Source organism: Oncorhynchus gorbuscha, linkage group LG08, assembly GCF_021184085.1.
Source record: "Oncorhynchus gorbuscha isolate QuinsamMale2020 ecotype Even-year linkage group LG08, OgorEven_v1.0, whole genome shotgun sequence".
Taxonomy (NCBI): domain Eukaryota; kingdom Metazoa; phylum Chordata; class Actinopteri; order Salmoniformes; family Salmonidae; genus Oncorhynchus; species Oncorhynchus gorbuscha.
This window is the reverse complement of record NC_060180.1, coordinates 38,368,222-38,395,883: the sequence shown is the minus strand read 5'-3', so window position 1 is coordinate 38,395,883 and position 27,662 is coordinate 38,368,222. Positions and strand designations below refer to the sequence as shown.

At 43.0% G+C, this 27,662-nt stretch overlaps 1 protein-coding gene across 2 annotated transcripts in view; it reads right to left on the bottom strand.

The window, feature by feature from the left end:
* Positions 1 to 4,646: 4,646 nt before the first annotated feature.
* The window catches only part of LOC124041613 (ski-like protein), a 33,701-nt gene continuing 10,685 nt past the window's right edge, over positions 4,647 to 27,662 (bottom strand). For both annotated transcript variants that reach the window (XM_046359391.1, XM_046359393.1), the window contains exons 3-8: positions 12,901 to 13,002; positions 12,375 to 12,460; positions 11,399 to 11,544; positions 10,660 to 10,958; positions 9,948 to 10,178; positions 4,647 to 9,552 (exon numbers count right to left, since the gene is read on the bottom strand). In XM_046359391.1, coding sequence (XP_046215347.1) covers positions 9,277 to 9,552; positions 9,948 to 10,178; positions 10,660 to 10,958; positions 11,399 to 11,544; positions 12,375 to 12,460; positions 12,901 to 13,002 — 1,140 coding nt within the window. In that variant the 3' untranslated portion in view covers positions 4,647 to 9,276. The remainder of the gene's footprint in view (positions 9,553 to 9,947; positions 10,179 to 10,659; positions 10,959 to 11,398; positions 11,545 to 12,374; positions 12,461 to 12,900; positions 13,003 to 27,662) is intronic.

Genomic DNA, 27,662 nt, shown 5'->3' with positions numbered 1-27,662 from the left:
TGGGAACTCCTTCAAGACTGTTGGAAAAGCATTCCAGTTGAAGTTGGTTGAGAGAATGCCAAGCGTGTGCAAAGCTGTCCAGGCAAAGGGTGGCTATTCGAAGAATCTCAAATATAAAATATAACTTGATTTGTTTAACACATTTTTGGTTAGTACATTATTCCATGTGTTTTATTTAACAGTTTTGATGTCTTCAATGTAGAAAATAGTACAAATAAAGAAAAACCCTTGAATGAGTAGGTGTTCTAAAACTTTTGACCAGTAGTGTATGTATATATATTTTAACTGACTTTATTTGAGATGGCAGAAATTTGACCATCAGATGAGACAAATAGTAATCTATGGGAATCCCATTTGAAAAGAAGTGGAGAGCAGCAGAGAGCAGAGCAGAGCAGCTTGAATACCATTGAAAGGTGTGCGCTTTCTGTTCCTCCTACCACTCCATGACAAGTTGTGATTGATGCCTTTTTTAGTGTTATTTATCAAGCACACTTCATGTGCTTAATTTCATGTGTTCTGTTTATCTGGTAGATATGAATGATGTATGGAGAATAGTGTCAAAGAAAACACTGTTTATTATTCTGTGCTGCATCTACAACTTTTAAAGTGGTAGAGAATAGGTATCTATGCATTGATCTTGTGTGGCTCAGTTGGTAGGGCATGGCACATGCAATGCCTAGGGTTCAATTCCCACTTGAGCCAGCCATATGTGAAATGTATGCGTGAATGACTGTAAGTCGCATTGAATAAAACTCAGAAAAGTGTCTGCTAAGTGGCATTATGTGTCAATGAAATACAGAAGATGTGTTTATAAAAATGTATATATTCTGTATTATATGCTGTATCAAATGGGTTCTCATTGAATCCAAGGGTGTATGAACAGAGAAGGAATGTTTGTGTCTTACATGTCATCAAGGTACGGTCTTTTTGACCACATCCTGCTGGAGAAGTATTTTCTAAAAGACGATAGCCAACTCAATTAAGGCTTTTTCATTTAGATTCAAGAATTAGTGCCTCGGCTTTTCAGTCTCAATTCAACAAACAATTAAACCATTTTTATAGCCATTTTTTGTTGATGTTTCATCGACATCTAGATTCCATCTTAAACCTTATTTTCGGGACATATGGAGCCCAGGAGGTTGGTGGCGCCTTCGTTGGGGAAGACTGGCTCGTGGTAATAGTGGAACGGTATCAAATTCTCCGTTCCAGCCATTGTAATGAGCCATCCTCCCTTCAGCAGCCCCCTGTGGTATGCTGTACCTGGTGAAATGAACATACAGTACTGTAAATATTTGAGTTCCTGATGGAATAACAGTAACACACAATGTATCTTTAATACCGGTGTGTTTCTCTAAGGTATTGACCCCCAGCTCTTGCTAGCCACTGGGGTTGCACTGTAGACTCTAGACCTCTCAACTGCCTCTGGGGCATTCTCATGTTAGCTCCTCGATAACGTAACATAAAAATGAAAATGTGTCCTTCTTTGCTGTCAGCCTTGGGATTTAAGCGGGCAAGGCTCTGAGTAGCCTACTGGCCTGCCTCTCAAGCCACAAGGTTACCGCCGCTCCAGGACCCCTAAGGCAGCTGTATAACCCTCTCCAGGACCCCTAAGGCAGCTGTATAACCCTCTCCAGGACCCCTAAGGCAGCTCTATAACCCTCTCCAGGACCCCTAAGGCAGCTCTATAACCCTCTCCAGGACCCCTAAGGCAGTAGTATAACCCTCTCCAGGACCCCTAAGGCAGCTCTATAACCCTCTCCAGGACCCCTAAGGCAGTAGTATAACCCTCTCCAGGACCCCTGAGGCAGCAGTATAACCCTCTCCAGGACCCCTAAGGCAGTAGTATAACCCTCTCCAGGACCCCTAAGGCAGTAGTATAACCCTCTCCAGGACCCCTGAGGCAGCAGTATAACCCTCTCCAGGACCCCTAAGGCAGTAGTATAACCCTCTCCAGGACCCCTAAGGCAGCTCTATAACCCTCTCCAGGACCCCTAAGGGCAGCAGGACTCATCTGGAACTCAGGCCACATCATGGACGTGTCCATCCCCTCAATCCTGTTCCGTCTGAAGGGTGGGGGGATTATGTAAGGCTTGTCCTTGCTCCTCTTCCACCGAGCATACCTAAACTAGAGGTTGACCAATTAAGATTTTTCAACGCCGATACCGATTATTGGAAGACCAAAAAGCAGATGCCGATTAATCGGCCGATTTTGTATTTATTTTTTAGAACAATACTGAATGAACACTTATTTTATTTTAATATAATACATCAATAAAATACATTTTGCCTCAAGTAAATAATGAAACATGTTCAATTTGGTTTAAATAATGCAAAAACAAAGTGTTGGAGAAGAAAGTAAAAGTGCAATATGTGCCATGTTAGAAAGCTAAGTTTCAGTTCCTTGCTCAGAACATGAGAACATATGAAAGCTGGTGGTTCCTTTTAACATGGGTCTTCAAAATTCCCAGGTAAGAAGTTTTAGGTTGTTGTTATTATAGGAATTATAGGACTATTTCCCTCTATACCATTTATATTTCATTAACCTTTGACTATTGGATGTTCTTATAGGCACTTTAGTATTGCCAGTGTAACAGTATAGCTTCCGTCCCTCTCCTCACTCCTCCCTGGGCTCGAACCAGCAACACAAAGACAACAGCCACCATCGAAGCAGCGTTACCCATGCAGAGCAAGGGGAACAACTACTAGAAGGCTCAGAGCTAGTGACGTTTGAAACGCTATTAGCGCATGTTAATTAGCTAGCCATTTCACTTCGGTTACACCAGCCTCATCACGGGTGTTGATTGGCTTGTGTAGTCATAAACAGCGCAATGCTTCTGCCTACCACCGCTCAGTCAGATACTTAGATACTTGTATGCTCAGTCAGATTATATGCAAAGCAGGACACGTTAGATAATATCTAGTAATATCATCAACCATGTGTAGTTAACTAGTGATTATGATTGATTGTTTTTTATAAGAAAAGTTTAATGCTAGCTAGCAACTTACCTTGGCTTACTGCATTTTCGTAACATGCAGCCTCCTTGTGGAGTGCAACGAGAGAGAGGCAGGTCGTTATTGTGTTGGACAAGTTAACTGTAAGGTTGCAAGTTTGGATCCCCCGAGCTGACAAGGTGAAAATCTGTCGTTCTGCCCCTGAACAAGGCAGTTAACCCACAGTTCCTAGGCCGTCATTGAAAATAAGAATGTGTTCTTAACTAACTTGCCTGGTTAAATAAAGGTATATATAAAAAATATTTTAAAATGGCAAATCGGCGTCCAAAAATACAGATTGCTGATTGTTATGAAAACTTGAAATCGGCCCTAATTAATCGGCCATTCCGATTAATCGGTCGACCTCTAACCTAAACCAAAGCTTCCTGGATCTCTTCTCTTCTCTCTGAACGTGGTGGACACCCTGCTGAGCTTGTTCTCCCGGTACAGCTCAAAATTACTTAACTTATTTTTTACTTTCGTTTGCTTATTTTTTCATTTAGTATTGTCTTATTGTAATATTTCAGTGTAAGTTGTACTCGCAATTGAGCTTGTTGCTGCCACTTGTACAATGTCTTGCTGGGTAAAATAAACAACATTATCTCTCTCCCTCCCTCAGGGAGACACCTCCCTCTTGGGCTTGCACATCACATCACTCAGTTGGCCGAAGTGCTGCTACTGACTGTGGCCTGTGCAGTGCTGTACGTTCATAGCCACACAGGGTCTCCTATGGGGATCCACAGGGGTGGAAGGATGCTCACATGGATTCATCCTCCATTTTGGAGTCACACTGGCAGGCAGTGCAGAGGTGTTTCGCCAGGTGTTGTGGATTATCCTCAGATTGGGCTCTGTTCCTGGTGTTCCTGCCTGTGTCTGGTCTTCCAAGTTGGGATCCCTAGATACCTGGGGCTGAATGATCCCTGGCTCTGTTTGCTCAACAGCTTCCTTCTTGGGGTTGTGTTGTGTGTTCGCTGCCTGGCTAGCATTTCAGCTAGCTCAGGGCTCAGTGACTACTGACAGACCTACTGCACCTAAGCACACATGATGCTCTGGAGGAGCTACACTTGTCCCCTAATGCTTAACACCACACTGAGCTGTAACCGATGCCTTAAGGGCCACTCTAAGTCGAGTGACAAGACAAACAATGGAGTCCATATATTGTAGGTCCATTGTTTTTTTGTCATTATCAGGCGAGAGAGCTGTACAAATCTTAACAGGGTATTTATAAATCACACTCTTAGTCTTGACTTGTAAGATTATGTCATCTCTCATGAAATATTAAATATTACACAACACAAGGTTTGGTTCTGGGTACCGAGAATAATAATGAGACCGACTGGTCAGTTGTCATTCTCATGTTAACTTTTTTTTAACATGAAAAACATCTTTCATATTCACAGTTATGTCTACTTGATGTGTAGGCCATTGTTGTATTTTGGATAATGATGCATACAATGTAATGAGTTAATTTTATGATGTACAGTTCTGTTTTTTGTATCCTATTTAGTCTAAACTTTGACTGGCTGATGTACAGCTAATTGCCTATGAGGGATAATAAAGATGATCTATTCTACTTTAAGCCATCAGTGATCGTCTACGACAACACATGACATCAGTCTCGACTCCCGAAGAAAAGAAGATTCCCGACACCAATCGTGACACTACAGAACTTTACTTGAACGTGATCCAAGTTCATTGTTTATACAGTGTATATTTACAAGATGTGAAATAAGGGCGGGAGGAAAAAAACAACACGAGATATACAACTGAGGTATTCGCTAAAAGCAAGTACAGGTATGTCGTCATCATTTACTAGGAAATATCAATTATGATCCACGATTAAAGACGCAGTGTCCTCTGCTTAAAAAACATTTTATATCACAACATGAGGTAGGAGAACAGTGTCTCGTTTCATGCAACAAAAAAAAAAAACGTCTCAATCACACTATCGTTGTTGGCAACATGGTATGCAATGGTCATACATAGACACCCACTGCCATACAGGTTTCTGAAGAATAAAAAAAAGCCATAAAAAGATCACATTTCTTCTTTAAACTATGATTTGTCAGGTGTAGCCTAATAACTTTAAACTGAAAACATGGCATGTTTATCCCAGGCACACATAATATTAAGAACCATTTTGTGAAATCATTAACAAGATGGGACCTAGCCAGGACAAGGTGTAATGTCCAGGTCCCACGCTTGTAGATAAGGGTGTTTGTAAATTCAACTACAAAGCATAATTGGAAACAATTGATCTGTAAATAAATATTAAACTACAAAGCATAATTGGAAACAATTGATCTGGCATTATATCACCCATCCAAAATAACTTGTTGCCATTGTTAAAGAGCGCCACTTCTACACTTCATCGCCTTCTTCATTAAAAGGGAAAGTTGAGCCATTGTATACATTTCAAAATGTTTTTTTTTTTTAATTGCTGAACTATTCTTTTATGTCTGAGAACAATCCATTGGGGATGCATGTAAAATATCTATAAAATTGAAATGAGTTACTGTTTAGCTGTGCTTCTGAAGCAAGGCCAGGACCAAGCCTAATGGTAATGGTCTAGTTAGTAGTGAGTTGAGTAAAATGCACCCCTCTAAAAACATTTTTTAGTTTATTTTAAACTCTGTACAAAGCACATCCATATTAGGTTCTGTCCTAAATGGCACCCCATTCCCTATATAGTGCACTACTTTTGACCAGGGCCCATAGGGTTGCTTACAGGGTAGGGAACAGGGTGCCTTTTGGGACACAACATTAGTTCTCATAACAATGCGAATGCAAGAGGGCCCAGCCCACTGTGTCTTTCACATCATTATTATGACATTTAACTACAGTCAATATAGAGCGCCCTCTTGTATATAACATTCCATTTACACCGACAGCAAATAAAACACAGAAATACATTAGATACCCCAGAACGATTGTTAAAAAACTAAATGAAGTAGACTGTAGAGATAGGTAATTATGGTGATAAACTGAATACTGATTTATCTTGTGATGTCAACAAAATGCAGTTAGACTCTATACCCCGAAGAGGACAATTGTCTCTGTGTTGGACAAAAATGAGGACAACCACAGTGCTACTTGAGAATAAGTCTCTCGCTTTTTCATAGCTACTGTGCTTTGGTCACTTTCAAATCGATGGCATAGAGTCAGTCAGACAAACTCGACACACACACACTTCTCTCTCTCTCATCATTGCAGAATCTCATGAGGCTACATTTGTATGGTATGATTAGGTAGTTGGACTTTAGTTCTATTTAGCCATCTTCTAAAGCCAGAAGTATATTTCAACGGTCAAACTAGCTCAGATGCCCTCAGCCATTGCGTCTCCTTGCTAGTAGTGAGACAGGTCAACAACTTGTACGTTGGAGACACTGGTGGCATCCCAAATGGCAACATATTCCCTATATAGTGCACTACAGGAATAGGGTGCCATTTAGGACAGGCTCTTTTTATTTATTTTTTACAAAAACGTATCAATTGAGTGGCTCGGTGAGAAGTAAAAAATCATTCACCTAACAAAACAACTTAGGGGTATCGATCCACTCGGTATATGCAAACTTTAGTTTAGTTTGGTTTGTTTTCAGTTTCTTTTTTTTCTCTCTAAACAAATGTTCGGTGCATTTTTAAATTGTCTGGGTTGAGGGTTTAGTGTACAAAAATGGAAGGTATTAAGGGAGAAAGATTATACATCATTATTACACAGTCTATCAAGGTGAAATCATCCACAAAAGAAACTAAATGAAAGCAATGAGTTCTGGGGAAGTGCTGTAACAACGCTCTTTCTTTCCTATTCAACTCTGACCTCTGTCCTGTGTCAGGTGGTCACATCTGAACACCATGCATTTCAACTCCCAACAGCAAGATTACATCCTTTAAAAAGGTGCAATATGATATCACCGTACACAGCAGAGCGACAACAAATTCAAATGTGCCACTATTGGTTAGTCCCAATGTAGGCATGGCCCTTTTTTTTATTTTTAAGAGCCAAGTGTCAATCTGGAATTAGGTTGTTGATAATGTGTTAACAGGAAGTCACTCCGCTGCGTATTGAACCTTTAACAGGGTAAACAACAAGTTAAGTGAATCTTTGAAGAATTCAGAGTTAACAAAAACATCAGGGCTGTTTAGAGCTTCGGGCCTGGCTAGTTAATATTATAATAACCTTTAAAAGATAATCCCATAACAACACAGTAAATATATTAAATGACTAATGTATGTACAAAGTGAATATAAATCTTTAGTTAATACATTAAATATATTTTTATTTATTTCTTTTGTTTACAATTTCCAAGGAAGGTTTATATGGAACAATGGTCGGTAGAGAGCATACATTTGCAGTATGGATTGGATTTTTCTGCATGCGAGTGAACTTCACGTCACACACCAAGGGTGTTAGTTTCATCGTTGTCGTTTTTCTCCTCGTGAAAATAACTTTATGTAGCTTCGTTGAAACTCGATTACAAAATAAGACCTACTATACTTTAGTACTCTGGCAGAGCATTGAGTATGTTGTAGGGAATTCTCTTTAGAGATCTGCATTGAATGGTTGAGCACAGTGGAATGTCTATCAACTTGCATGTACAGCAGATGCATAAAAAAGCAGCTTGTAGTTAAAGCCAAGGCCAAAACCTCTTTTAACCAACTATTTACACTCTGCCTGGAGGCTATAAAAGAAAGACTGTCTGGCAACTAGACAAAACCCCAGTTCTGTGTGTACGTTTGTGGGAGGGAGAGATGGCGATGTGTGTGTGGGGCAGAGAGAGGGGCTCCTGTACCAGCTCCCCGGGGGCAGGAGAGAGAGAGGCCCCAGACTATAGAAACGGCCCCAATTCTAACAGGACAAAAGAGGCTCCTCTCTCCTCCTCATCACCCGCACCCGGCCCACCCAGCTCGAGAGAGAGAGAGGGCATCAGCCCCCTGCACTACCTCAATTCCCTTCCTTTCTCTCTCTCACTCCTCTCTTCCCCCGCCTCCATTTCTCTCCGCTTGACTGTACCTCCCTCCCTGCATCCTGGTCTTTCCCTCCTCCCTCTCGGGATCTGTTTGTTTAGTGAGTTGGAAAAACGCGGAGGAAGCAGGGGCCTGGATCCAAGGCAGCAGCCAGCCCACACCACACTCTGTCAATCTGCACTAATTCCATTCACCTGTGACCCACATTCCACCAAGAAGACAGCTAGGTTCTGCTGCTCTCACGAGAAGGAGAGATGAGGATGGCAAAACACACCAACTGCTGCCAACAGGGAAATCAAAACTAAAACAGGACAAACTGCAGATTTCTACAAGGAAATTTTGTGTGTGTGTGTGTGTGTGTGTGTGTGACATGTCCTATCAAAACAGACCGAGCCAGACTAGTTCAGGGGTTTGTTGTTGTTCCAGACCACAACAACCTAAGCAGTCCTCAGAGTCACATCACTCATATGTCTTTAGATCTTAATATCACTTCAGTAGGCTTAACAATGACGACTGCAAATGCTCTGTACAATTACGTTTCCCTATACCTTTGTTTTACACATTTAGAACTTCTGTCATTCAACTTCTCTTCTTACCAAGAATAAGAGTACAAAAACAAACCAAGGTGAAATGATAATGTCTGTCAATGCAGTCTACTGCTGTGTGTGGCTGGTAGCTGGTCCAGAACGGCTGGGCTGGGTGTATGTACAAAGATTGAGAGCACCCACACGGGCACCATCTTGGCTCCAGTTGGCGTGCAAGGTAGTAGTAGAAAGAGCGACTGAGCGCTAGTGTAACCACAGTTCAGAACAGAGTCGAGTGGTGCAGGAGAGAACTGTTTTTCTGTCTGACTGACTTCCCGGGCTCTATGGGGGCGACAAAACATCAAGTCCAAGGAAGGAGGGAGGGATGGAGGAAAGGGTCCTAAAAACATCCAACTCCTATCGGTCTGCCAAGCAGTCATTAGTTTGTTCAGTAAAACTATAAATTAAAACAAACATATACTTCCCAAAAATGTAAATACTGTTTAAGGATAAGGGGTGTGAGGAGGAATAAAAAACAAACATAAAACTCATTTCATGTGATGTTAAATAAAAACAGTTCCTTTTCCAAAGAAGTAAAGACGAGGGAGGGACCAGGAAGGAAGCGGGTGAGACAGAGCAGAGAAGCAGCCTTGGGGGACAGAGTACTCTGTCTGTCTGTCTAGGGCTGCCGTCTCTGCCAGCAGGAGGTGAAGGATGAGGGAGTGAGTTGGAGGAACATAACAGAGGGCGCTTGGGGGGTTGAGAGACAAATGGAAAAGGGGAGTTTCGTGAGGGGCTACTTCTGAGCGTGGCCGTTCTGCTGCTCGAGGCCTGCGATGTGTCCCTCTGTGTGGGGTGCTTGTGTGGAGGGGGTGGGGTTTGAAGAGGGGCTCCCTGTAGCAATTGTGGTGGCCGAGGAAGACGAGGAAGAGGCCGTCTGGTCCATCTGGTGTTTGAGCTGAGAGATGATTCTCTCCAGCTTCTCCCGGGCGTCCCGCTCCCTCTTCAACTCCTCCTGGAGCTCCTCCCTGTCAGCTTCCGCACCATCCAACCTCCCACGCAGCTCTGCCAGCTAAAGAGGAGGAGGAAGGGAGGACGTAAGAAGAAAGAGAGATGAGGTCAGGTTAGTCTGAACTGTCTGAACAGCACACAGACACTCACACACTTGGACACACACACAGAAACACACAGCCAGACAGTGTGAGCCAGACACCAAGGCTGAAGGAGACAGCAGGACAGGAGGGGTGTGTGTGTGTGTGTTACATTCCTCCCTGAGCTGAGCCCAGCAGCACTATCTGAAAATAAAGCTCTGTACTGGAAACCCAAACAAAGACCCAGTGTCCTCTACACACCACTACAGTGTCACAAACAGATATGAGTATATTTTCCCAGAATGACTAAGTGTTGTGTTGTCTGAGGTCAAGCAGGATGTGGTGGTGTGTGTATGTGTGCATCTCCAGTGCCTACCTGATTGGCGTAGTGTGCCTCCTGGTGCGTGTGTATGCTGCTGTCACACACACAGCTCTGCTGTCGCAGCTGTTCCAGCCTGTGCTCCAACTCCCTCTGTTCCTCCCTCACCTGCCCCAGTTTCTGAGTGTGCTCAGTGTGGACTGCCTCCAGTTCACTCTGCAGCTCACGCTGCTCTGCAGACAACTGCTGCAGCCTGGCCGCCTCGCCTCCACGCAGCGCCTCCAACTCCTAGAGACGGAGGGGGGCATGGTCAGTTACATAGCTCTAAATTACACTATATTACACAGAGACAGAGGGAGCGAGAGACAGACACAGAAAGAGAGAGATACAGGGGATGGTACATTCCCCAGAAGCAGTTCAGGTCATTGAGGTGTACAAGGACATACTAAATGCTTTTGAAATTCTGTCCTATACCTGATGCGTGATTTCTTTAAATTCAACATGTTGAATTCAATGAATTGAAGGGACTCAATATTTTTGAGACAACCTAACATATAATATAATATAATAACATCTTGGTTCTTTGGTCTACCAAGCCCTCTTGTTGATTGAATCAAGAGTGTTAGTGCTGGGCAGGAACTAAGAAGACCTGAGGAGTCCCTGATGAACAGATTGAGAAATATTGTTTTATGCTATTGACTCCCTGGCTAAATCTGTTTCTATGGGTGGATTAGACAACCTCTAGTTGTCTCACTGTCTTGTGTCTCACCATCTCTAGATGCAGTTGTTTGTGCAGGGTGGAGTGCAGTTTCTCCTGCTGTCTGCTGTACATCTGAACGATCTCCACTACGATCCTGTCCTTGTCGTCCTCACAGCCTGAAGACAGAACATCTTTACTCCCCAGCGCTGCTACCGATGACGCTACCGCCGCAGCTCCCGCTACTGCAGAATAACTCTTGTTGCCGGGGCTGGTCTCCATGGAAACTGGCTGCTGGCGCTCCCGGTCGGCAGCGGAAACGACGCGCTGCTGAGACTTGGTCTCGTCAACTACAGGAGAGGCGTGGAGATCTGAGGAGGAAGAAGGAGAAGAGGGAAGTTGAGAGATGGAAGCAGTACAAAGTCTCATCCACCTACACAGCATAGCCAACCCACACACATGCATGTGCAACGCAGATATATGGACAAATACACACATCCTCCCACACAGCTGGAGAAGAACCATTCACCTAACAACCCGATACCACATATTCACCCACACAAATGGTCCCCTCATACACACGCACTTCTAGGGCTGAACCCCCAATGGCAGCCCTATTCACTTTATAGTGCACTACTTTTGACCCATAGACTTTTGGCCCACAGAGCTCTGGTCAAAAGTAGTGCTCTATAGGGAATAGGGTGACATTTGGGACACGACCTGGGACTTTGACGCACTAATTTACGACCTGTGTGACAGGAGGGTGCAGCAGCATGGCTGATTCATCCGTGTGTGTGTGTGTGGTACTGACCCATAGCAGTGTCGCCGTGGCCGTGGGTCAGTCTCCTGCTGTAGTGGTGTTTGAGCAGCACCCCCAGTACCTCAGGGCTGACCTCCGGCTGACCCCTCAGAGACACGTTAGGAGCCACCATCTTATCATATGTATACAGGAAGTGACTAGGGAGAGAGAGAAAGAGAGAGTAGACGTTATCAAATATATACAGGTACAGAGTTACACATGCTCACCGTTATTCTACGTATACCACTTGTGCATTTTTGGCATCCAAGTTGCACTAAAATGGATAAACTATATTCTAAACGCGCCGCTTCTTCACGCGCCGCTTCTTCACGCGCCGCTTCTTCACGCGCCGCTTCTTCACGCGCCGCTTCTTCACGCGCCGCTTCTTCACGCGCCGCTTCTTCACGCGCCACTTCTTCACGCGCCACTTCTTCACGCGCCGCTTCTTAACACAGACTTCTGCATAGTGCACACCTTTAATATAGGGCAAGTTTTCACAGGCTAGCGAGGCTTCCTGGTGTTCTAGAAAACACTCGGTTCTAAAGTTGCACTGTAAAAACCACCGAATGCGGGGAAACCAGCTTTGGTCTGGTCGGGTCTGAAGTCTAAGGCAGACATGTCTGGCGAGCGGCCAGTTGTAATCCCATAGTCTAGTCTGTTTCCTCCCTGTGGTCACATGCTGCCATGCCTCCTATAATCCAGCTAGTCTCCACAATCTGGAACCGATTACTGATCAGAAGAACACAAAAGGTCACGCTGGCACGGGCCCACGGTCGGGTTAACTAGAGGCAGGGTAAAGAGGCAGAGCGGGGTTTCAGCGCTGCTCTAGTAACGCTCCCCGAGAGGATGTTGGGAAAGTTACTTGGAATGGATTCTCAAGGGCCAGGTCTTCCCAGGAGGAAGACTGTAGCTTGCCAGTCCACAGGACTCTTGGAAGATTAGCCTCAATTGTGGGCTAAAATATATGAAAATAAGAAAACAAAAGTACCTGGGATGGACCATGGCAGGGTGGCCAGGCTCTTCCTTAATGTGGGGGAACAGGCGGTTGAAGACCAGAGTAGCCTGGGCTTTAGCCTGTAAACAACATAATAATACATTAATACACATGTTAATATACTGTAGATTAAAATCAAAATCAAAGATAAAAACCAAAAAGGAGAGATCTGTAGATGTTTATTAATTATCATATAAAACCTATATCTGAATGTCAATGTTTGTAGCTATAATTCTGTGTGCATGTTTGAGAAGATTGTAATAAAAACACATGGATTTTTCAATGGCTGTGTGTGTTTAGGGGAGGGTGAGAAGAGAGGAGAGAGAGCATGGCGTGCTTTTTCAAATAGGAGTGTGTTTTAGGGGCTGACCCCAGTTTGTGTGGGGTTACGTGGTAAGAGTTGGGGTTGGGTTAGGGTCGTAGGGGATTCGAGGAAGGTTAGGGGGGGTGAGTGTAGTTGATTCAATGTTACATCGTCAGCAGTACACCGCTTCCTGTGTGTGTGTGTGTGTGTGTGTACCTTGGTTGCTGCATCGCTGTCGGCCAGTTTACTGTTAGGAGAAACCAGAGGCTCGGGAGGACGCGATCTCCTCACCTGGGTGTCCCTGTCCTCATCTTCCATCTTCCAGAGAGAGAGAGAGTGAGAGAGTGAGAGAGAAAGAGAGAGAGAGAGAGATGGAGAGAGAGAGGAGGGTTAGACACTGGAGAGAGTGAGACGGACCTCTGTGTTATGGCGCAGATTAGCCAGAGACTTCCACTCTTTTCAAGATGTTATTTTCCAGGACTTTTCAATTATTTTTTTGGGGGGGGAAACAGCACACACAGGCATCAGTTGTTTTATGTATGGGGCTGCAACAAAAATGTTTGCCACTCCCATCTCGCTCTGCTGAAGCTGCTGCCGGTTGTGTGCGTGTGTGTTTTTATCCAGGTCACTCTCAGCAAGAGGCCATGAGCTAATGTGTTAATGCTCATCGCGGACAGACAGGGCTGACACACACACAGTACTAATGCAACAGGACTGTTCACAGCTCAATAACATTTCTAACATGCAGCTAAGGGAAGGAGGGATGAAGAGCGTGAGAGAAGCCAGTAGTAGGTAAGCGAGAGAGATGTATGCGTGTTAGAGGTCGACCGATTAATTGGGGCCGATCAAGTTTTCATAACAATCGGAAATCTGTATTTTTGGGCGCCGATTTAAAAGAAATATATATATTTTTATACCTTTATTTAACTAGGCAGGTCAGTTCATTAAGAACACATTCTTATTTTCAATGACGGCCTAGGAACAGTGGGTTAACTGCCTCGTTCAGGGGCAGAACGACAGATTTTCACATTGTCGGCTCGGGGGATCCAATCTTGTAACCTTACAGTTAACTAGTCCAATGCAATAACGACCTGCCTCTCTCTTGTTGCACTCCACAAGGAGGCTGCATGTTACGAAAATGCAGTAAGCCAAGGTAAATTGCTAGCTAGCATTAAACTTATCTTATAAAAAACAATCAACCATAATCACTAGTTAACTACACATGGTTGATGATATTACCTAGCGTGTCCTGCGTTGCATATAATCTGACTGAGCATACAAGTATCTAAGTATCTGACTGAGCGGTGGTAGGCAGAAGCAGGCGCGTAAACATTCATTCAAACAGCACTTTCGGGCATTTTGCCAGCAGCTCTTCGTTGTTTTTTTTTTGGTGCTTTTTTAAATTTGACCTTTATTTAACCAGGCAAGTCAGTTAAGAACATATTCTTATTTTCAATGACGGCCTGGGAACAGTGGGTTAACTGCCTGTTCAGGGGCTGAACGACAGATTTGTACCTTGTCAGCTCGGGGGTTTGAACTCGCAACCTTCCGGTTACTAGTCCAACACTCTAACCACTAGGCTACGCTGCCGCCGTTGTGCGTCAAGCATTGCGCTGTTTATGACTTCAAGCCCATCAACTCCAGAGATGAGGCTGGTGTAACCGAAGTGAAATGGCCAGCTGGTTAGCGCGCGCTAATTGTTGTTGTGTTGCTGGTTCGAGCCCAGGGAGGAGCGAGGAGAGGGACGGAAGCTATACTGTTACACTGGCAATACTAAAGTGCCTATAAGAACATCCAATAGTCAAAGGTTAATAAAATACAAATGGTATAGGGGAAATAGTCCTATAATTCCTATAACAACAACAACCTAAAACTTCTTACCTGGGAATATTGAAGACTCATGTTAAAGGAACCATCAGAACCAACATGTTCTCATGTTCTGAGCAAGGAACTGAAACGTTAGCTTTCTTACATGGCACATATTGCACTTTTACTTTCTTCTCCAACACTTGTTTTTGCATTATTTAAACCACGTTTCATTATTTACTTGAGGCTAAATTGATTTTATTGATGTATTACATTAAAATAAGTGTTCATTCAGTATTGTTGTAATTGTCATTATTACAAATAAGTAAATAATAATTATTATTATATATATTTTAAAATATTTTGTATTATAAAATCGGCCGATAATCGGTATCGGCTTTTTTTTTGTCCTCCAATAAATCGGTATCGGCGTTGAAAAAAATCATTATTGGTCGACCTCTAATGTGTGTGTTTACGCATTGGGCTTGGCCATGTGTGTGTTTACATGTATATCATTGGTCTGACCCTCCTCAGCAGTGGAAGCCAGTGCCAATATTCCCGAGTGTGTGTATGAGGTGCGCTATCTGTGTCTGAAATTGTTTGCTGTATTTCTCAGAGGCAGTGCACACTGCGAGCGAGAGAGAAAAGATAAGCAACAACAAATCAGCCACTGCAGTGGTGAGGCAGTCTGTCCCCCCCTCTCTCTCTCTCTCTCCATTCCTGATGCACCAGAGAGCTGCATCATGGCCTGGTAAGGCAACTCCACCGCCGCTGACTGCAAGGCTCTACAGAGGGTGGTACGCTCAGCCCAACGCACCATTGGGTGCTCACTGCCTGTACTCCAGGACACAGCTGTAACCCTGTGCATGTGACTAATAAACTAAATTAAACATATACATACACACAAACGGATTATTGCGTGACTGTATTGTGAGCATGTGTGCTTATATACCTATATATACACACACAAGTAGCTATGTGGGAGACCCACAAGCTGCATGACAATGTGGATTAGTATTCTAGGCACAGGAACAGCTTTTCCCTACTGTTATAATCTACCAGCCACAAACACACAAACTGCCAGGGTTCATGTCTCTACTCCACATCTCATCCACTGCTGAGGAGGGTCAGACCAATGATATACATGTATTCACTAGATGAATGACAGGGGGCGCCGTCCAGCAGTAATGACACTCCCAAGGAACAGCCTCCATAGAAATTTACAGCATTTCAATGTCATTTTTCAAGGACAAAAACACATGCATTTAAGTATTTCTTTGTTGTAGTGTCGACTCTAAAATGTTTTTATATTTTCCATTTTTATTGAGAAATTGGCTTCTTTCAGTTCATACGATACTATGTATTCGTCTCTGTAATGAAATAAAATGTGTATTTGTATTCTAAAAAACTAAATGTCGATTACTATATAATGTCAGCTGGAGAAGTTAACACATGATCCCATAATGTTTTCAACACCGCTGACCAATTTAAGATCAATCTGATGTAAAATACTCCCCAATGAAGCCAGTAAAAAGAAACTGCATTAGAGTCAAGACCAATACAACAGGTTCAATGGTGGTCTTTTTTGTATTCATCATGCCATGTAAGGTTCAATTGTACACATGTATCACCACTTCATCCATGTTTAATAACATCAACAATGGGTTATCATTTAGTCTCTACCTCATATTATAAACTCAGCAATGCTGACATGGATGTAGGCAATGCGGAAATGTTCCAAAAGACAATTAGTGGGAAAACATTGTTCTCAAAGGCACCTGTGAGTGGTTTCATGTGTCAGAAATTAAAATATCCATTACAAATGAAGAGGGGAGATGTAAAGATGCATCAACTAGCAGGGTTATTTATAAGGATTAGGATTATCATCAACTAGCAGGGTTATTTATAGGATTGGGATTATCATCAACTAGCAGGGTTACTTATAGGATTGGGATTATCATCAACTAGCAGGGTTACTTATAGGATTAGGATTATCATCAACTAGCAGGGTTACTTATAGGATTGGGATTATCATCAACTAGCAGGGTTACTTATATAGGATTGGGATTATCATCAACTAGCAGGGTTACTTATAGGATTAGGATTATCATCAACTAGCAGGGTTATTTATAGGATTGGGATTATCATCAACTAGCAGGGTTATTTATAGGATTGGGATTATCATCAACTAGCAGGGTTACTTATAGGATTGGGATTATCATCAACTAGCAGGGTTATTTATAGGATTGGGATTATCATCAACTAGCAGGGTTATTTATAGGATTGGGATTATCATCAACTAGCAGGGTTACTTATAGGATTGGGATTATCATCAACTAGCAGGGTTACTTATAGGATTGGGATTATCATCAACTAGCAGGGTTACTTATAGGATTGGGATTATCATCAACTAGCAGGGTTACTTATAGGATTGGGATTATCATCAACTAGCAGGGTTACTTATAGGATTGGGATTATCATCAACTAGCAGGGTTACTTATAGGATTAGGATTATCATCAACTAGCAGGGTTACTAATATGACTAGGATTATCATCACTTAGCAGGGGTTACTTATATGACTAGGACTATCATCACCTAGCAGGGTTACTAATATGACTAGGACTATCATCAACTAGCATTGGTTACTAATATGACTAGGATTATCATCAACTAGCAGGGTTACTAATATGACTAGGATTATCATCAACTAGCAGGGTTACTAATATGACTAGGATTATCATCAACTAACAGGGTTACTAATATGACTAGGATTATCATCAACTAGCAGGGTTACTAATATGACTAGGATTATCATCAACTAGCAGGGTTACTAATATGACTAGGATTATCATCAACTAGCAGGGGTTACTAATATGACTAGGATTATCATCAACTAGCAGGGTTACTAACATGACTAGGATTATCATCAACTAGCAGGGTTACTAACATGACTAGGATTATCAACTAGCAGGGTTACTAACATGACTAGGATTATCATCAACTAGCAGGGTTACTAATATGACTAGGATTAACATCAACTAGCAGGGTTACTAACATGACTAGGATTATCAACTAGCAGGGTTACTAACATGACTAGGATTATCAACTAGCAGGGTTACTAATATGACTAGGATTATCATCAACTAGCAGGGTTACTAACATGACTAGGATTATCAACTAGCAGGGTTACTAACATGACTAGGATTATCAACTAGCAGGGTTACTAACATGACTAGGATTATCAACTAGCAGGGTTACTAATATGACTAGGATTATCATCAACTAGCAGGGTTACTAACATGACTAGGATTATCATCAACTAGCAGGGTTACTAACATGACTAGGATTATCAACTAGCAGGGTTACTAATATGACTAGGATTATCATCAACTAGCAGGGTTACTAACATGACTAGGATTATCAACTAGCAGGGTTACTAACATGACTAGGATTATCATCAACTAGCATTGGTTATTTGAATTGGCTAATAGCAGTAATGCCGAATTAATTATTTCACCCAATAATTATTATTTTTTATATTTAAGGGGTCTTAAAATTCTAAATCAAATAGCTAAATGATCATTGGCATGACCATCTTAAAACAATTCCATATGTTACCCTAGAACCCACCTCCCCCGGATTAGACAGGGCTTAGACACTAGACGGTTAAGAAGGGGCCAGGAAAAGACAGAGGAGCTGGTCTCTACAAGGAAGTAAAACTCTGTTTGGGTTAGCATTCTCCCTCTCCCAGACAGAGAACAAGGGAGAAAAAGACACACAGCAGTCAGTGGGTCCGCCCTGTCTGCAGTCTACCACATCCTGTTCCAGAGCTCACTGTTGTTAGAGCAGTATCAGAGTTCACTCTGTGTGTGTGTGTGTCTCTCTCACTTCATTCTCTCTGTGCCCTAAGAAAAACATGCTGAAAGAACCCTTGTGACTGTCTAGTTAAACAAACACACAGACACACACCTGTTCCTCTGTCTCTTTCCTTCAGACACAAACACAGGAAGGAAAAACAAAAGCAGACCGACATACAGATAAATATCGGTCAACACACACACACACGCACACACACACACACACACAGATAAGGACAGGTTTGTTCCTGACCAGAGTTGGCTGCTGGCCTGAGGCACATTTTTCAGGCCACATGGGCACTGTCTAGACGCCTGTCATCAGTGGCAGCGTCACACACACTCCGTCTGCCCCTCCCAGCCACTCAGTCCAATCTCTCCCTTTTCAGCCATCTCCAGGCTGAAGACTAGTTTCGTCTAGTCTGCAGCCTAGTTTCGTCTAGATAATTAATTACCCAGCTGTCACTGCTTACCTCTTGAGTCATCTCAAAACACACACACACACACACACACACACACACACACACACACACACAGAGAGTGAGTGGGAGGACAGGATGATGACTCACCTCACAGTAAGCACACCAGTGTACACACAAACGTAAACAAACAGTAAAGGGACATAGACGGACAGGCACCAGGGGATATTGCTTTGGGAGTACAGTACAGTAGTATTTCTCTAATGGGTGTACAAACAGAGGAATTGATTCCTGTCAGTCAGAATCCCATCTGATGATGAATCTGTGTCATGTTGTTGTGATGATGAGAGGAGAGAAGCAGAGGGCATGCAACAAGCAAGTAACACACACACACAGCCATCCATGAGTAATCAGGCTACAGAGCTACAGGAAGCAGAGCAGTGACGGGGAGGAAGTGACCCAAGTGAAGAGGCTGGGAGATGTGTGTGGACAGATGGCCCTGACCCTCTGCCCATGGGTACCATAGCCTGTGTGTCACAGGAACCCTGATGATGCCACTACACAGAGTGTGTCAGTCCCTCGAGCATGCTGATAATGGCCCCACGTCATACCTTCACAGTCCAGTAGCAACAAAGTAACGTACATTAAGGATGCGACAGATGGAGAGAAAAATCTGGATGTTGAAACAAAACACAAAAAAAGACTGGTTCACCACTTCGTTCATGTCGCTTGCCTTTCTCTGCCATTTCTCCAACTTAACGACAATGGAATGCTGCATCTCGCAATTTCGTGGCTTGCAATGTCTCCCAACTTCAGTAAAGCAGGGCCTATCATCAATGAATAAGCTACGATACTGAGATGAGCGAGATGCAACACGACGCTCACAGCATCTCCGCACAGGTTCGCTTCAGGCTGTTCACAGCATGGTAGCCAGGGCACCGAAACAGTGGAGAAGTTGAGCCTCCAACTTCAACACTCTAAATTGTTGCAGAAATTGAACCACTACACTGTTTACTTTCTGCATCGACGTCAAAATATTTATTTTCTTCTTCTTAACTTTAAGGATCCGTTTAAACGTTCAAACCACCAACGTGCCCAAACTATACAGGATTGAACCCCCCGCATGTCCATAGATGACACACATGCTGTGTGTGTAGTGTCTCAGTGATGTGCTATAGAGACAGTGTGTGTACTATCCTTTTATGACAACAGATACAACAGTACTGTATATTGCCTTCTCCTAAAGGCTGTGTTTTCCTCAGCTACCTCACAACTAGAGGCCTGACTGTCAGCACCCAGTTGGGTAAGGAGGGAAAACAGTTCTATTCTGGGAGCCCAAAAGGTTGGAGGAGGAGATTCTCCTGAGGTTCCTAATGACGAGAGGACATGGTGTAAGTGCAGCTAGCTCGCAGAAGATCCTCCGCCTCTGCCTCTGCTTCCAGGCTTCCTCATGTTTTTTCCAATAAGCCATAGTGATGAACGAGACTTTGTAGTAAGGTAATGCGAGACTGTTGCTACTGTAACTAGCAAGCTTCAAATTCAAACACATTGGCGGCCATGTTGACATGGGAGCTACCAACCAAAATGAGGACAAACTTGCTTTCATTAAAACAAAGGACATGAGAGCAACCAGCTACCACCAAGCATAGCATTAACACACACACACACACATTACACACACAGACAGTGTGAATACCTAACCACACACCACCATGGGTGGGTGCGTCCCACATAGCACCCTATTCAGAGCCTAAAACAAACTTGTTGGTCCACCAGCAGGTAGACAACAAGAAACAAAAAAACAGCCACAGATTTTTTATCAGATAAAATATTTGGTCATAATTACTTTTTGTTTTACATGAATGAGCATGCTTTGTAATGTTTGTTAAACAATAAATGTATTACTAGTAAGAAGTGATGTGGTATATTGATACATTTTATTTCCTTTTTTTTGTAACCAGAGTATCACTGACCAGACAAAATAAAAATTCAGCTGTCACTTTAAGGGCGGGAGGTTACCTTGGCAACGAGGGCAGGGCACTCAAACTCTCAAGTCTTGTGACAGTGTGCCTATGACGTAGAGAATCTGACCAGTAGACGATGCATCTTTGCTAGCAGTTGAAGCAAACTCAAACATTGGAAGACAACCTTTCTTGTAAACAAAACAATGTAAATAGCCAAGACAAGGACAAAGTTTCACTTTAGTACTTTTGAGAAAATTACACTAACTTTCATGCCTGTGCACAGCGCTTCTAAAAATTAATCTTCAGCCGAATCACAGTGCGCACAGCTCCCCAGCCAGGCAGTGTGGCTGTGCGGGATAAACAGTTGAAGTCGGAAGTTTATATACACATTAGCAAACTACATTTAAACTCAGTTTTTCACAATTCCTGATATTTAATCCTAGTAAAAATTATCTGTCTTAGGTCAGTTAGGATCACCACTTTATTTTAAGAATGTGAAATGTCAGAATAATAGTAGAGAGATTTATTTCAGGTTTTATTTCTTTCATCACATCCCCAGTGGGTCAGAATTGTACTTACACTCAAATTAGTATTTGGTAGCATTTGCCACAAAATTAGAAGTATGCTTGGGGTCATTGTCCATTTGGAAGACCCATTTGCGACCAAGCTTTAACTTCCTGACTGATGTCTTCAGATGTTGCTTCAATATGTCCACAATTATCCTTTCTCATGATGCCATCTATTTTGTGAAGTGCACCAGTCCCTCCTGCAGCAAAGCACCCTCACAACATGATGCTGCAACCCCAGTGCTTCATGGTTGGGATGATGTTCTTCGGCTTGCAAGCCTCCCCCTTTTCCTCCAAACATAACAATGGTCATTATGGCCAAACAGTTCTATTTTGTTTCATCAGACCAGAGGACATTTCTCTAAAAAGTACAATCTTGGTCCCCATGTGCAGTTGCAAACTGTAGTCTGGCTTTTTTATGGCGGTTTTGGAGCAATGTCTTTGTCCTTGCTGAGCGGCCTTTCAGGTTGTCGATCTAGGACTCGTTTCACTGTGGATATAGATACTTTTGTACCGGTTTCCTCCAGCATCTTCACAATCTGGGACTGATCTGCACTTTTCGCACCAAAGCACCAAAGTACGTTCATCTCTAGGAGACAGAACGAGTCTCCTCCCTGAGCGGTATGACAGCTGCGTGGTCCCATGGTGTTTATACTTGCGTACTATCGTTTGTTCAGATGAATGTGGTACCTTCAAGCGTTTGAAAATTGCTACCAAGGATGAACCAGACCTGTGGAGGTCTCCAATTTTTTTCTGATGTCTTGGCTGATATCTTCTGATTTTCCCATGATGTCATGCAAAGAGGCAATGAGTTTGAAGGCTGGCCTTGAAATATATCCACAGGTACACCTGCAATTGACTCAAATTGTGTCAATTCGCCTATCAGAAGCTTCTAAAGCCATGACATCATTTTCTGGAATCTTCCAAGCGGTTTAAAGGCACAGTCAACTTAGTGTATGTAAACTTCTGACCCACTGGAATTGTGATACAGTGAATTATAAGTGAAATAATATGCCTGTAAACAATTGTTAGAAAATAACTTGTGTTGTGCACAAGTAGATGTCCAAACCGACTTGTCAAAACTATAGTTTGTTAGCAAGACATTTGTGGAGTGGTTGAAAAATGAGTTTTAATGACTCCAACCTAAGTGTATGTAAACTTCCAACTTCAACTGTATTATAGGATTAATAGTTCTGTGCCACCAGCGATGAAACAAAATGACAGAAACACTTGGAAAACAGCTACTGCTTCATTCATTTCGCTAGAATCTGTGCTCATACTTGACTGCGAATGAAATGCTTGCGCTGTGGAGCCCTGACCACGCACCAACGTGGCTGGCGAAATATACATATTACCTGCCAATTCCAAAATCTACCGACATTTGGCAGGTCGCGGGTGTTAATTTTAGACCCTGACCCTATTCCCTTCATAGTGCTCTACTTTTCACCAGACCCTAATGGGCACTGGTCAAAAGTAGTGCACTATAAAAGGCATTATGTATTTAGGATGCACATCATCGCTTCCCCATGGAAATGACAGCCATTACAGAACCTGCTACAGATAGAGGTAGTAAAGGGGAGCGAAGAGGATTCCTTTAATGGAATACGGTCTTTTCCCTCTTCCCACGTCATGTATAATGGAGAGATAGATGGTGGAAGGAGAGAAGGATGGAGAAAATAGATGTACAGAGACTAGAGAATTTGCAGTTTTAATATGTTCCTGTGTGTGTGTGTGTGTGTGTGTGTGTGTGTGTGTGTGTGTGTGTGTGTGTGTGTGTGTGTGTGTGTGTGTGTGTGTGTGTGCACACACATCCCTCTGGTTGCTCTGGGAGACTAGACACTGGGCAGTTAATCTTCTCATTGGTCAATGTATTTATGTACTACTAGCACTAAAAGGCACCCTATTCTCTATATAGTGCACTACTTTTTGATCGAGGCTCATAAGGCTGTATATAGAAAATAGGGTGCCATTTGAGACACAACCCTGGTTCCATGCTAACAACCTCGTCTCCATGTTCTCCTCTCGATCCTCCCGCCTTCCTCTATGTTGTTGGAGCCAGCTCTGTCTATCTGTCGACTTTAGGTAGTGAGACAAGGGAACAGGCGTGTTTGTGTGTGTTTAGTCTGCTGCCTGACTGGCTGGTTGGCTCTGGGCTGGAGTGCGTATGAAGTAAGCTGCAGTTAGAGAACCCCTTCCACTCCCCCTGACAGGGCCCCTCACTGCCAGAAACAACAGGGCAGGAGCATAGCTCTATGGAGAGAAGTGAACTTTCCCTAGTAATTCTATGGCGCATTTCCATACAGGATTTACCTCAGTGTATTACCCAAGCTCTATCGAAACACAATTTCCCTAGTATAACATAAGGGTGTGTACTAGGGGTGTAACGGTACACTTACCGTACCATTCAGACCGTGAACCTGAACAAATACAATTTAAAAAATGAAAATAAAAAAAAACACTAGGCTGGGCAATAAAACACTAGGTAACAGGCTAGGCCTACGCTGCGTTGTAGGCCTAATGCCTCGAAGTAAATCTGAGCTGAAAACACATTTCAGGTTATTCCGTTAAAACTAGAGCCTATGAGCACGCCCTATTCAAAACTATAATCTTAATTGGCACATTTCGAACTGTCCTTTTGTGAGGCGCAGCCGAGAACTGGTTCTGTGCGACGGTGAGTGGTGGGGTCGATAAACCAGGAGGATCCTCAAATCAGCATTTAAACCAACAGTTTGGGAAAATGTTGGCTTCCCAGTAGATTAAAAGGGTGATGGACAGATTTGTGGATAAAATGTTGACAGCAGGTCGCCACGCTCAATGAGAATAGCCTATGCAGCTGCCAATACCTCCAATATGTTGACACATTTATGCTGACATCCCCCCCAGTATACCAGAGAAAGACGGAAACGCAAGAAAAACAACGTTCTCCCCTCTGCATTCAAGCAGCACTTGGCAGCTGATTCTGACCGGGCCAAAGAAATTAAAGGAGCGATAGGTATGCAGTTTATATATTTACAGTCTCTGGTTTAGAGAGTGCACATCTGGCATAGTCAGTGCAAACCTGCATCGCCCCTACCCTGAACCCTAACCTCTACCCGTACCATTCCCTAACCATTTTAAAATGGCAACTTCAAGGATACCGGATTGCACGGACCCATCTGGCACTGAAGGACGCAGTGTCATGGTGCGTTCGTAGCCGAGTGGAAAGTGGGAATTTACCACATACAACTGGGAAAAATCCACTTTAACGGCCCTCAAACTGGTAATTACTAGTGGAAAACTTGTCTTTTCATCCTGAGCACCCACTTCTCACACATGGTGACCTCTGACGTCACCTACTAAGAAAATGGCTCCAACAGCATTTTCGGCAGTTAAATGCAACAAAACATTATTTATAAAAAGCAATCTATTAATGTGTTTTTTTAACACTAAAATTTGTTTACAAGCACGATAGCTGTACTTTCTGTTTATGGTTGACGGTTTGTTGGCCATTAGCCAATCGGCATTTCTCAATGAGTTCAAAATCACATGAATGCATCCAACTGGTACTTACAACTTCACAACTGGTAAATTCCCACCTCCCACATGGCTACAAACACAGCATCAGAGTGGAAACTTGAGGCACATTATAACAAGCCGGTCTCAACAGACAACGCAAGAAACATCGTGACTGCGGAAAATTGTCAATAGCATTTCATTTCCCAGCTGTACCGAAACGTGAACCAAAAACCGCAATACGTACTGAACCATGGTTTTGATGAACCATTACACACCTAGTAAATACAATAGTGTAACCACTGGTGTTACAGTCAAAAAAACACCATTCTTTCCTTAGCTGTGGCTGTTTAGAAATAACGTAGTGACTCTCATTAAACATCTACAACCACAACTGTGAGCAGGTTGTTATTACAGCAGAGGGAAAATAAATAAAAACGGGGGGAAAAAATAGAGAAAAAATACCAACTCATCCACACGGGGGGGGGGGCGAGAGAAAGAGGCTGGGAGCGAGAGGGAGACAGAGGGAGGAGTCCAGCTCTAGCGTGTGATTGGCTGAACATGAGGGTTGTAACAGGCTGAGTATTTCGTTCAGACGAGGTCTTGTGAGGTTAGTCTCCCCCTGGACAAGGAGAAGAAGAGAGCAGAGGAGGGGGAGGAAAGAAGAGGGAGAGGAGAGCAGGGTTCATACACATGTTGACAGATGGAATTTCATGACTTTTCCGTGACTTTTAACCAAATTTCCATGGTCAACAATTGGCAGCGTCTCTATGTATTTACAAAAAAAGTAAGCGTATTGTGGTAACAACACTGGGAGGCTGCTCTCTGATGCCATGTACCATCTCCTGTCGTTGTTGTTGTTGTTGTTAGTCAACTGTATAACACACACACACACACGTGGTCAACCCTAAGGCTGGATCAAGCCCTGCTCAAACACAACAGAGACAGTTTACGAAGGTCCCATTGAGCAGCTCATTTCGAAAATGTGGCTTGTTAGAGGGGAACTGTAATAAAAGCTTGCACGCCCATTAGCTCTCCTGAAGGACGGTTGACCAACCTTGATGTACAGTGCCAGTCAAGGTTTGGACACACCTACTCATTCAAGGGTTTCTTTACTTTACTATTGTCTACATTGTAGAATAATAGTGAAGACTATCAAAACTATGAAATAACACATATGGAATCACGTAGTAACCAAAAAAAAAAACAAAAAAAGTGTTAAACAATTCTAAATATATTTTATATTCTTTGAAGTAGTCACCCTCTGCCTTGATGACAGCTTTGCACACTCTTGTCTCTCTCTCCTTGAGGAACAGCCTACACATCTCACAAACACATGCTGGTGATGCGCACAACCAGACGGGCTAATGTGTCATTCAGATCCTGGCTGATATGTTGATTTTTATTTGATTGCTAAGATATTTTAAAAGATTTGCCTAAACTGATAACAGAAATTAAATGAATTTCCATTACTTTTCAGATTTGATCATTTTCCAAAACTTTTCCAGGCTTGGAAAACACCATTTTAAAAATCCATCACTTTTCCATGCGTTCCATACAAACACTGGGAGTATATTGGGAGACGAGGGGGTAAAGCGGCTTTATAAAACATACTGCATGGGGGTTTTGCATGCCTGAGCCGTGCGTAGAGCGAAAGAGAGAGTCAGAAACAAGAGAGTGGTCTGCTGAGTTATGTAAGCATCAACTTATCGTCTAGTTTCAATGCTTATTTTGCTAGGGTCTTCTAATTGGGCCCTCAGGGATGTTGACTGTTTAAAATGTTAAAAAATGTGGTGGGGCAGGGCTCCAGACACGAAGTGGGAAAGTCTGTTCTGTTCAAGAAATCTGCAGAGAGTAGAATGCTCTAGTCTAGAATGATTTGGAAGAGACAGACAAGTAACCCCCACTCCTATAATTCCAAAGCCCTCAAATGCCATGAGGTGCCAATAAAGCCTCAGGACAGCACTCAGAAAATTGGGCCCAACCAAATTATCACAAAATAAAATATATCACCTATTGGAAAGACACACAACACAAAAAAAAATGGTCGAACCCTCCATGCTATTTGGTACACAATAGAAAATTGAGAAAAACATGAACTATGTACAGATTCAATGAGCACAGACTCAATAGAAACAGGCCATCGCAGCAGATCTGGCTACCCAGAGAGGACAGGTTGTGCCCACTCTGCCCTCAGAGGTCGAGAGAGAGAGAGCTGCGAGAACTACACAGACTTTGTGGCAATCTTTTTTCTTCCCCAAAATTGAAAACAAATCCAAAGATTTTTAAACTAAATCTGAAAAACCCCTTTTTGCCATATTAGTTGCAAATGATATAGCTCCCTGAATCCTGACACACAGGTAGGGACAACCAGCAGAATGACAAACCACAGTAATAACATTTCTACCGGTGTTTCTCACTATTTCATTATTGTCCTCATTCATTTCTTATTGCATTGTCCTGTTAATTGCTACTGAGTATTATCATTTTTCCTATTATCAATCTGCATCCTCATTGATTTGATGTGTGTATATTTGCTTTGGCAATGTATGTGGTAACACTTTCCATGCCAATAAAGCCAATTGATTAGAGAGCAAGAGCTTGAGAGAGCACGTGAGACAGAATGCAGGTCTGGTCTGTGGTAATGAAGTCACTGGTGTGTAAATAGCCAATAGAGGAAGCATAGAGAAGCAGCTGTCTGCTGTCTGAACAGCAGTCGTCGTCGTCTAGGACCTGCCGACACAGACACGCACAGGGAGTGTTGTCTGTCTACCACAGCTGACATGGTGCCAGGACTAGAACTACAGAGGTGGATTGGTATAGGGCAACATGGCTGGCTCTTCTGGACAACTCTCAGGCACACAGACAGACATGTA